The following is a 10,542-nucleotide window of genomic DNA, read 5'->3' on the forward strand; positions in this document are numbered from 1 at the left end:
GGGGCAGGCGGGGATCGAACTCATGCGGAAGTGGCTTAATCTTCTGAGTGCTGTGCTTTAACCCGCTGCGCCACCAGGGAGGGCCATTTTTGCCATTTTTTAAAAAAGATTTATTTATTTATGCATGCAGAACTGGGGTACAGGCCAGAGATGCGGAGGGTGAGAGGCTTCACCAAAAACAGCGGGGAGCAGAACAGGCAGATCGACGAAGTACACTGCTGAGGGGAGCAGTGGGCGGGTCAGGAGAGGTTTGCCACGCAATGTGGACCTCCTTGGGGCAGGCAGGGATTGAACTCGTGGGGAAGTGGCTTAGGCTTCTTAGTGCAGTGCTTTAACCCGCTGTGCCACCAGGGAGGGCCCTTTTTTTGCCATTTGAATGTACAGTTTTGGTTTAAAGTCTGCTCGCTCTATAAAACTATGTAATGGTAAATGGTGTTCTAGCTTTTTTGGAAGTGAATTCCCCCTTTTCCTGCGGCCCACCCCCCCAACTTTATTGATTTAGCAACAGTCTTTCTACAGTTGTATAATTTTGGGAGTTCAATTCCACACTCGGGAATTTTTTCTATGTTCATAGACAAGCATAGATTTCATTTAAAGGCTGGGAAAAGTGGAATATCAGCTTCTCCTTGTCTGGTCTGAAGAGAAGAATAAAGACTGATGACTTTTATAACCAATATGTTAATACCCTTCTGTTGAATGGACTTTGGAATCTGTTGACATTATATTTTGAAGCCATAATTCAAATCAGATAGAACTAAAATATTTTTAAAACTATATATATATATATATATATATTTGTATATGTTTTGTTAAATTAATTCACTGCTTTATGGTTGAAGAATAATATCCAGAGATCATGGTCTCTGATTTTTCAGCAGAGAGATTTTCAATATTGATATATCGATGTCCTAGTAGAGTCCTTTTTATGATTAAAGTGGAGGGTTGCTTTCGACTTCGATTAGCTTAGCAAATGAAGCCAAAAGATGGAGTAATTAGATCCTTACTCAGTTTTTTTTTAGTTGTTGGAAAGTTAAAAAACAATAACAACAAAAAAAAACTTTGAGAGGACTAGTGTCCACCTGCTGTGTTAAAACCGGTGTCTAGACAAACGAGCTTAATTTATGTCATTTTTATAGCAACAGCAGTTTTGCCCTGGCTTTTTAAAGAACATCTAGTTACAATGAATATTTTACATAGTGATTTATCAGACACATGCTTCCTACTAACATGAAAGTTCTGACTTTTGTTGTGTCAATGAAACGATACTACCTTTTTTTCTTCATGATCTGACTTAGATTTCTGGAGGCTCTTAATCACTTTGAGAAAGCAAGAACCTTGATCTGCCGACTTCCTGGAGTGTTGACCTGGCCCACAAGTAATGTGATTATTGAGGAGACTCAGCCAGGGAAAATAAAGGTAACTGCTTGTTTCTGCAGAGAACTTCTTTATAAAGACTGACCTCGGAGTCAGGAGACAGAGGCTGGCCAGCTGCCTCAGCTCCCCTGTGCATTTTTCCTCACTCACATTTATTGTTTCCTGTCACGTACCTTCCATTTACTCCCTTTAGCCCTTCAACAGCCCTGCAGTGTTGAGGATTGTGATTCTTCCCATTTTACAGATGGGGTTAAATAACAAGCTCAAGGTGAAAACAGCTGGGAAATGGTAGAGTTGGGATGTGAATCTATTATTCTGATTTCAGAGCATCCATTGTTGAGCAGTGTGTTCTAGGTTTTACTTAGAGAAAGGTAGAACATCGTTGTTTTATCACAGTCACTCTAGCTATTGAGATCACACTTAAGGTTGAAAGTGTAATTTAGTTTCATATCCAAAAGTGTTGGATTTTTGCTAGTTCTAGAAAATCTACCTTATGTGAGAATTGACTGGGATAGATTTTTACTTATGGTAAATTCTGGCATGTGCTGAGATCTTACTTTTCACTGAGGTTTTAAAAGCACAAGGGTCAGCTTTTACAATCTAATAATAAAAGCACACATAATCTTGTTAACAAGCACCAAAGGATCTGAAGAGACACATCTGGCAAGCAGTTACACAATAGTCATTAAGCACATGAAAGCTATTCAACAACCTTGGCTGTCAGAGAAAGCAAATTAAAACCACATTGAGATACTACTTCACACCCACTGGGATGGCATAATCACGAGGCAGAAAGTGACACACATTGGCAAGGATATAGAGAAATGAGAACTCATACATTGCTGACAGACATGTAAAATAGTACCGTTGCTGTGGAAAACAGTTTGGCAGTTTCTCAGTAAGTTAAAGATAGGGTGGTTGTACAACCCAGAAATTCTATTCATAGTATATTCAAGAAAGGAAAGCATGTTCCCACAAAAACTTGAGTGTTCATAGCCTCATTATTTAACAACCAGTGAATTAGTAGTTAAATAAAACATGGATACTCATACAGCTGAATGCTGTTCAGCCATTAAAAGGGATGAGTACTGACATAGGCTGTACCATGAGGGAATCTTGAAAACATGTTAAAGAAACAGAAGGAAACTAGACACAAAAGACCATGTATTTTATGAATTCCATTCATATGAAATCTCCAGAATAGTCAAATCTACACATAGGGACAGAAAGTAGATTTGTCAGGTGCTCTAGAAAGAATGGGGAGAGACTTCTACTTATTGGGTAATGAAAATGTTATAAATTTATATTGTGGGAACGATTATACAGTCTCTGACTACACTGAAAACTACTGAACTATATAAGTGTGTGAAATGTATGAAATAAGAATTATATCAACAGTTACTATAAAACAAAATGGTGGGTGAAGTTTCCTCTCTTGAACTGTTGATAACAAGAAGCTAGCACTGGAAACATGGCCTGAGTCTGTTGGAGGCTTCTGCAGCTGTGACGTAACTCCCCAGGGCAGCAACAAGCACAGGTGGCCGGGACTGTCGGGGAGAGAGGGATGAGTGATAAGCTTCTAGGTGAAGTGGTATTGGAGAGAGGGGAGCCGCAGCTCAGGGTTAGTTGCTCTCTTGACTCCTTTGGATGCTTAAAGGAGTTCCCTCAGTTATGTATTATAAAGTGAGGTTTTGATGATTATAACACAGGATTAAGATTTTGATTCTGAATCTGAATTTTTTTTTGTTCAGTTCTCCCCCATCTCCATTTTTCTTGACATGGCTCTGTATCAGTCTCCTCCTAAAAGGAAAACTTCAATGTTCAGTGTAGTTTGTTTTTATTAGAAAAGTCTTTTCTGTATTAAAAATATTTTGATTGGAGAAGTTGTTGAAATCAACGTTTTTATTGATTAATTGGTATGATAGTAGTGTTTTTATTTTAGATGCTTTTGGAAAAATTTATTGAAGAATGCAAGTTCCCTCCAGTGCCAGATGCCATCTGTTGCTACCAGAAATGCCGTGGCTATTCCAAAATCCAGATATACATCACTGATCCAGACTTTAAGGTAATAGTGAATATACATCAAGATACTGACTTGCAGAATTATACCTTAAAGAGGACTAAGGACAAATTACTGAAACTGGAAGTATTTGTGTTCTCTGGCTTTTCTGCAGTTTTCTGTCTTCTCTGCTTTGCCAGACTGACCTCACATGGGAACCCAGAGATGCTGAAATAACCATGGAGGATGGGGTGGTAATTTGAGAAAGCAGATTAAGTCCCTAATTCTTTCCAGCCACTGTTTCACACAATTGCCTGTATTTCAGCAGCACAGGAAATAAAAAGAGACTGTGACCTCTGACTTATTGCAATTCTAATCTCTTATAAAATGTGTGTCGAAGAGTTAAAGGCCATTTGGACCTTTAAATTAGCCTCTAGAGATCTAAATTTGAGACCAAACTTGGTATTTATTTGAGTAAGTTATTGAGCCTTAGAAGATAGTAGCTGCTGGCTGCTGTCCCTGGTTAGCAGATCAGGTGAAATATTTCTAAGATACTTGATACATTATAAAGGATAATGCCCATGTACCCCATGGAAATGAGCATGTCAGTCCAGGTCCTCACCTCCAGCAGGGGCGCTGTGGGAAGTACTACACCCCCCTGGAGGAAGTGCTGTGTCTAGTGAGTCTGCCAGGTGAATGCAGACAGCTCTGACTTAATATATGTTGTCAGTGTGAGAGAAAAAGGAAGAGTGTGTGTGTGTGTATAGGCATCTTTAAAATTAAAAAATTGTGAATTAAAAATCTTTTTAACCCCCCAGGGTTTTATACGAATTAGCTGTTGTCAGTACTGTAAAATAGAATTTCACATGAACTGTTGGAAGAAGTTAAAGACAACAACCTTTAATGATAAAATTGACAAGGTAAGCCTAATGAGATTGGCTTTTGTAGTATGCTTACTGTATGTTAATCATTTTTTTCCTGAGAATCTTCAGAAAAGGATATTAATTTCTGTATATTCTAGACATAATTAGAAAGTTTTAAATTGAAACTTTAAAGGTAAAGTAGGAAATCAGGTTTTGTTTTTGTTTTATACAAGTGTAAAGGCAGTAACCATAGAAGCCTTTAATAAATTGTTTAATAAGTATTTAATAGTGGAGATCTTAGAATAAAAAATAAAAATTTAAATGTCTAATTTTAAAATATAGTTGTTAAATTATGCACTGACAATTTTAATTCTTCAGGGATCGTTCATTTAATTACTTTGAAGTTATGATGTAAAATTAGGCTCTGATTTCTTTATTTTCTGCCAAGATATGATGAAGTGATTTGTACCTGGAAATCAACTTAAATTTTGTACTCCACTTACTGGGGCTTGACTTCACTAGCAAGATAATGATGTTAACTACCACTGGCTAGGAATGCGTTGAGAGAAGGTGTAATTTTATATTCATTTTTGCATTCGTAGAGTTTGTTTCTGATCCATGTAGGCAATGGACTTAAACGAGGAAAAACTTTTTCTACATTGTGCAACCTCCTGTAAAACCATGTCCTTACTTGGGAAAGGAGAGGATGGCTGTGCTAGGTATCTGTCAGCAATAGGAATTATTCACATTTGGTATAAATATATACTGTACTTTTCCACGTAGTTTTTTTATTATTTATTTTTATTTTTTTAAAGATTGATTATTGATTCATTCATTCATGTATTTATGCATATAGAACTTAAATACAGGCCAGGGGTGCAGGGGTGGTGAGAGCACTCCTCAGAGACAGAGTGGGGAGCAGAACAGGCAGATGGACGAAGTACACTGCTGAGGGGAACAGCGGTCAGGACAGGAGAGGTCTGCTGCACCCTGAGAGGTCTGCTGCACCCTGTGGATCACCTCCGGGGCCTAGGATTAATTGAACTTACACTGAAGCTGCTGCAGCCAGCCTGCAGTGCTGCGTCCCAACCCATTGTGCCACCAGGGAGGGCCCTTTTTTCACATAATTTTAACTAAGGGTATTAGGATGTAAGCAAGGCACTACTCACACTTCTGCGATGTCTTCATTGGATTTCTGCAGCTGGACATGCTCCCTTAGTGGTTTGACCATTCCATGGGTTTATAGAAACACCCTCTGCCAAGTTAGGCAGCTCTTACTCAGTATAGTGGAGTTATATGCAGCCTAAATAGTTTGTGACTCAGAAAAAGAAAGTTTCATCCCTTCCTTATCTTATTTCTCTGGAAGTACCACAGCTATTGGCCAAGATTGAACTGTAGCAGCTCTAGTCTATGTGACTGACTTATGTTTCTGAATCAAAGTTGGAACTGACTGTTTTTGTGGCACAGGGCAAAGAACCATGGCCAACCCATGTAGTGTTCTTAGAATTTTAGCTTAGGCACAGATTACCTCCTGTTAGCATGTCTTGAATTAACCAAATCAAGTCACATGATCAGCTTTCTAAAGCAGGCAGCTCATATCTGCTACAGGGAAGCTTCAAAAGTTCCATGACAGGGCCCTCCTTGGTGGCCTAGGGGTTAAGTCTCAGCAATATCACCACTAAGGCTTGAGTTTGATCCCCAGCCAGGGAGTGACCCACAGGGTGCAGCAGACCTCTCCTGTCTCCTGCTGCTCCCCTCAACAATGGATTTCAGAAATCTGCCTGTTCTGTTCCCCACTCTGTCCCTGGTGAATCCTCTCACCCCACTATGCCTCTGGCCTATGCCCCAGTTCTTCTGTGCAAATTAAAAAAAGACAAAGTCCCGTGGCAATGAGCAGTATTTCCGTGCCTTCGGCAAGACCTTATTTTGACACTAAGGGAGCAATTTAAAATCACGTGATGTGTAGATTTATTCTGAGACTTGTATAGGTTTATTCTGAAATACGGTGCACTCTTGCTCTCTTTTTTAATCTTTTTTTTAAATCTTATAGTATATTTTTACATATTTTTGTGCATTTTTCCACCTCAGTTGCAGTCCCCTTGGGTTTCCCATCACCAAATCACTCTCTGTTTTTTAATTTAATAGGATTTTCTACAAGGAATTTGTCTTACCCCTGACTGTGAAGGAATCATTTCTAAGATTATCATCTTCAGCAGTGGTGGTCAAGTTAAATGCGAAGTATGTATGTAATAATTGAAAAATTTTATTACACTGATAACCAGAATTCCCCAGACATTTAAAAAATTGATTTGCATTTGTGAAAATTGTGCAATATGGATCTTGGTTGTTTTTTTTTTTTTTTTTTTTTTTTTTGGTTTTGTTTAAGGAAAGAAATAGTTACTTACTTTAAACGGACAGGAAATTGGATGTGAGGCTACCTCTTTGCAGTGATGAAGTCGCACATTCTTCTGTTTCCTAATATGAAAAGGAAGCCTTTTACATTTGCGGTTTTACCTGTCCCATAACTTTGTTTTCTTAACCCCAGTACACTTCTTGGTTTTGGTGGGAGCTTGGGGTTCTTGGAGGAAAAAGTGTCTTGAAGAATTATCTTAACTTCACATTTGGGGAGTGGCAGGAAGGAATTGTAACATTTGCAGTTTATTTGATCTGCTTAGTCTTGTTTTAACTTCTAAAGTTTGTCTATCTTTGTTCCTCTTTTTAATAAATTGCTTGGCTAGAGCATTCTGGACATATGTCTGGATCAGAAAATCATCACTGTTTTCTACCCAGTTGAACATTATGTGTTTTTTTAAATGTTCGTTACTTGTGGTTTTGTGCTGTGTCATGGGAGTATGAGACAAATTTTGGTTGTCTTTGTTTTATTTAAAGTTTGAACACAAGGTCATAAAAGAAAAGGTTCCTCCAAGACCTATTCTGAAACAGAAATGTTCTAGGTAAGAACTTTAACCATCAATCAGTAGCTTAATGATGTCTCCTGGAGTGTTTCAGTTAAATGCAGGTTTAAAATCTACTGTGAACACATGTCTAAGTAAGAATTTTTTTTATTGAATTCTATGGATATTTAAAATTTAAATAGAATTAGCTGGATATAATTAAGTAAGAAAAACTTGAGTTAGTAGTTGAATTTAAAGTAAAATTATGACATTTGATACTATGAAATGACATGTTTGATAGATTTTGCACTTAGGTAATAATCATATTTTTGCTCTTCATTGCTGAAACTTTTAATTCCAAAAGTATTTTTCCTTTTTAATTTCTTCCTAACAGATAACCAAAGCTCTCACTCTGAAATGCTCAGTATGCTTTCAAAATGATTTCCTTCTCTATCTCTTCTTCAGATAACTCCAGTCCTTTTTCTTTTTTAGTCCTTCTTTTTTCTTCTAAAAAGTGATTTTTTTCCACCATCATTGGTTACCAAGAAAAGGCAAAAGAAAAAGATGAACAGAATTATTTGTTGCAGAAAACTCACTGTATCACATCAGTCACATTCTAGTTAGGGACTATTGTTGAGATGTGAAAATAATATTTTACTCTGGCTCCTTGTTTGCAATGAGTGCACATATTTCTTGGCAGAGTTAATATTTTACTATTCCTATTTACCCTAAGCAGTGGCTAATATGTACATGGAAATAACATCTGTACAATCTCTACATGCCATCCTTAATTGGAAGTCACTCAATCATGGAGGATCATGTTTTCATGAAATAGTGTACTCTTAATTTTACTGAGTTGATCACATATGTCAACAATTTGTAATTTGAATGGAAGGTGAAGGCCTAGTTCTAACTAGCGAGAAAATGTCTGTCTTAGTACTTAATAATTTCTATAATAGGTAAAAGAAAATAGCCAACTGAGTTTATACCACAGGTGAATTATCACTAATCATAAATGTCTATCAGCCTAGAGAAGTTAAGACTGAAAGAAGACAAAAAATTGAAGCGAAAGATTCAAAAAAAGGAAGCAAAAAAATTAGCACAAGAAAGAATGGAAGAGGACTTAAGGGAGAGTAATCCTCCCAAAACTGAGGAACAGAAAGGTATGTTGAAATTCAGGCGTGATGTACTTGGAGTGATGTACTCTTGCTTAAAAGTATAAATAAAACTTGGTCTTAAATTAATTGTTATTGAATTGAACTTTTGGTTTCAGTTAGTATTTTATTTTATTATTATTTTTAAAGATTTATTTATTTATGCATATAGAACTGGGGTACAGGCCACAGAGCAAGGGTGGGGAGAGGATTCACCAGAGACAGAGTGGGGAGCAGAACAGGCCTATCTACTGAAGTGCACTGCTGAGGTGAGCAGCGGGCGGGTCAGGAGAGGTCTGCCACACCATATGGGTCACCTTCCTGGCTGGGGATGGAACTCGTGAGGTGGCTGCGTCTAGCATCATAGTGCTGTGCTTTAATCTGTTGTGCCACCAGGGAGGGCCCTCAGTTAGTATTTTAATACTATCTCTGTGAAGCTGAAAATACCTGACATGCCTGAGTTTCACAGTTTTATACTTAGCTGTCCACCATTTCCTGATCAACATGGTTTATCTTGTTGGTAATTTCACTGTTCCTGTGGGCAGTGTTGACTGACTTAGTTTCAGTTTTGAATGAAAGTAAGTTTTCTCATTTTTTACTATTATACATCACTATTTCCCAAATGAAGTTATTCCTCTTGCTGTCTTTAATTTTTACTTAGCATTTCAGTAGTGTTTCACAATCAAAGTTCTTTCCCAATAAAAGATTTTTCAGTGAATGTATTTTAACTTTGCATGTTTCAAAAGGCTGACTGGTTATCAGTTAGGGAAATGCGAGGTGCGAAGATGAAATACTGAGATCTTTTCCATCCTGGAGTCAGTGATCTATGGGTTTATAATTGTAGGGCCCAATGATAAGATGACTAATACAATGACTACCAATATTTGCTAATTCATAACTGAAAAAACAAAAATCCTTCTAAACTCATAAAAAAAATAGAACTTTTTACATACTTATTGATGAAACATTATTAACTACTAAATGTAGCTAATTGATGAGACTGAGGGAAGATGTTACCTAAGCAGTGCAAAGAGAAGGAGATAAGGTGGGTACTTTTGATAGGTTTGGTTTGACATGAACTTTTCAATGGTACTGTTAAATGTATTTATTAAATATAAATAATATTAAATTTTTAGAGTTGTATAATTTGAGTCATGTTTAACATTATTGTATAATATTCTTTGTGAGTTTATATCTTTGCAAATTGGCCCTATTTCTTCATTTTACTGATCACTGTTGTTTACCCTTAGAAATTGTAGACAGTGTTCAGAGGTGCCAGTTCCTTGACGACAGAATTCTGCAGTGCATAAAGCAGTATGCTGACAAGATTAAATCTGGTGTACTGAATACTTCCCAGCTCCTCAGAGAGCTGCTTTCTTGGAAGGTCTTAAGCACCGAAGACTACACTACATGTTTTTCTAGCAGAAATTTTCTAAATGAAGCAGTGGACTACGTCATCTGTCACTTGATTCAAGAAAAGAATAGAGTAAAGACAAGAATATTTCTGCATGTTCTGAGTGAACTTAAAGAAGTAGAGCCAAAATTGGCCACCTGGATCCAGAAACTTAACAGTTTTGGTATGTCACTTGGTTCTAAAGATGTGGCTTGTAGGCAGGATAAGCACAGGTCTCGGACTACATTTTCATTTTCCTATCATTTATGATGTTTTTTAAATGCAGGACTGTAAACTCGTATGGTTAAAATTATAGTACCTCCCCTGACTCATGACTTCTAGGCTATTTTATAGATAGGTTAAAATCTATTTTTTCAAAAAGCATGGAAGCTCATCAATAACAAAATCCAACCCTATTTACAAAATGATCAATATTTGTAATATGGTAACTGTGGCTATTAGGGACAGCCATGGGTAACTGGGCCCCCTGTAGTTGGCTGTGCTGTGCCCTCTGGGAGTGTGCAGTTCAGTAGTCAGTTTCCTTAATGAAAAATCTAGAGGAAAGGGACTGGAATTAACTGCGTAGGGTCGCCTAAAACAAATCTGTGTCTAAGGATTAGTAAGTGTGTATTTCCTAAGGCAAATCTAGCAACTAAAGACGTGTAGGTATTTATATCTATCTCTTGGGGTTGAACAAGGCTGTTGAAAATTACAGGATTATAAAAACTGTTATATTTGTAATTTAGTTGGGAGAAGGAATGTTGAGAAAGACCCTCTAAGCAGGCAGAAGGCAGCTGAGCATTGCCACCTAATGCTAGGTGGTGATGTGTTTGGCCACTTCCTGGGCCCTGTTTCCTGGAGACTG

At 37.4% G+C, this 10,542-nt stretch overlaps 1 protein-coding gene across 5 annotated transcripts in view; it reads left to right on the forward strand.

Annotated features, from left to right (window-relative positions):
- TTC3 (tetratricopeptide repeat domain 3) overlaps positions 1 to 10,542 on the forward strand; it is a 96,537-nt gene that overhangs the window by 43,779 nt on the left and 42,216 nt on the right. For all 5 annotated transcript variants that reach the window (XM_012732373.1, XM_012732384.1, XM_012732391.1 and 2 more), the window contains 7 exons: positions 1,296 to 1,416; positions 3,317 to 3,439; positions 4,192 to 4,293; positions 6,382 to 6,474; positions 7,126 to 7,190; positions 8,157 to 8,293; positions 9,535 to 9,861. In XM_012732373.1, coding sequence (XP_012587827.1) covers positions 1,296 to 1,416; positions 3,317 to 3,439; positions 4,192 to 4,293; positions 6,382 to 6,474; positions 7,126 to 7,190; positions 8,157 to 8,293; positions 9,535 to 9,861 — 968 coding nt within the window. The remainder of the gene's footprint in view (positions 1 to 1,295; positions 1,417 to 3,316; positions 3,440 to 4,191; positions 4,294 to 6,381; positions 6,475 to 7,125; positions 7,191 to 8,156; positions 8,294 to 9,534; positions 9,862 to 10,542) is intronic.

Source organism: Condylura cristata, unplaced genomic scaffold, assembly GCF_000260355.1.
Source record: "Condylura cristata isolate star-nosed mole 26May11 unplaced genomic scaffold, ConCri1.0 scaffold00003, whole genome shotgun sequence".
Taxonomy (NCBI): domain Eukaryota; kingdom Metazoa; phylum Chordata; class Mammalia; order Eulipotyphla; family Talpidae; genus Condylura; species Condylura cristata.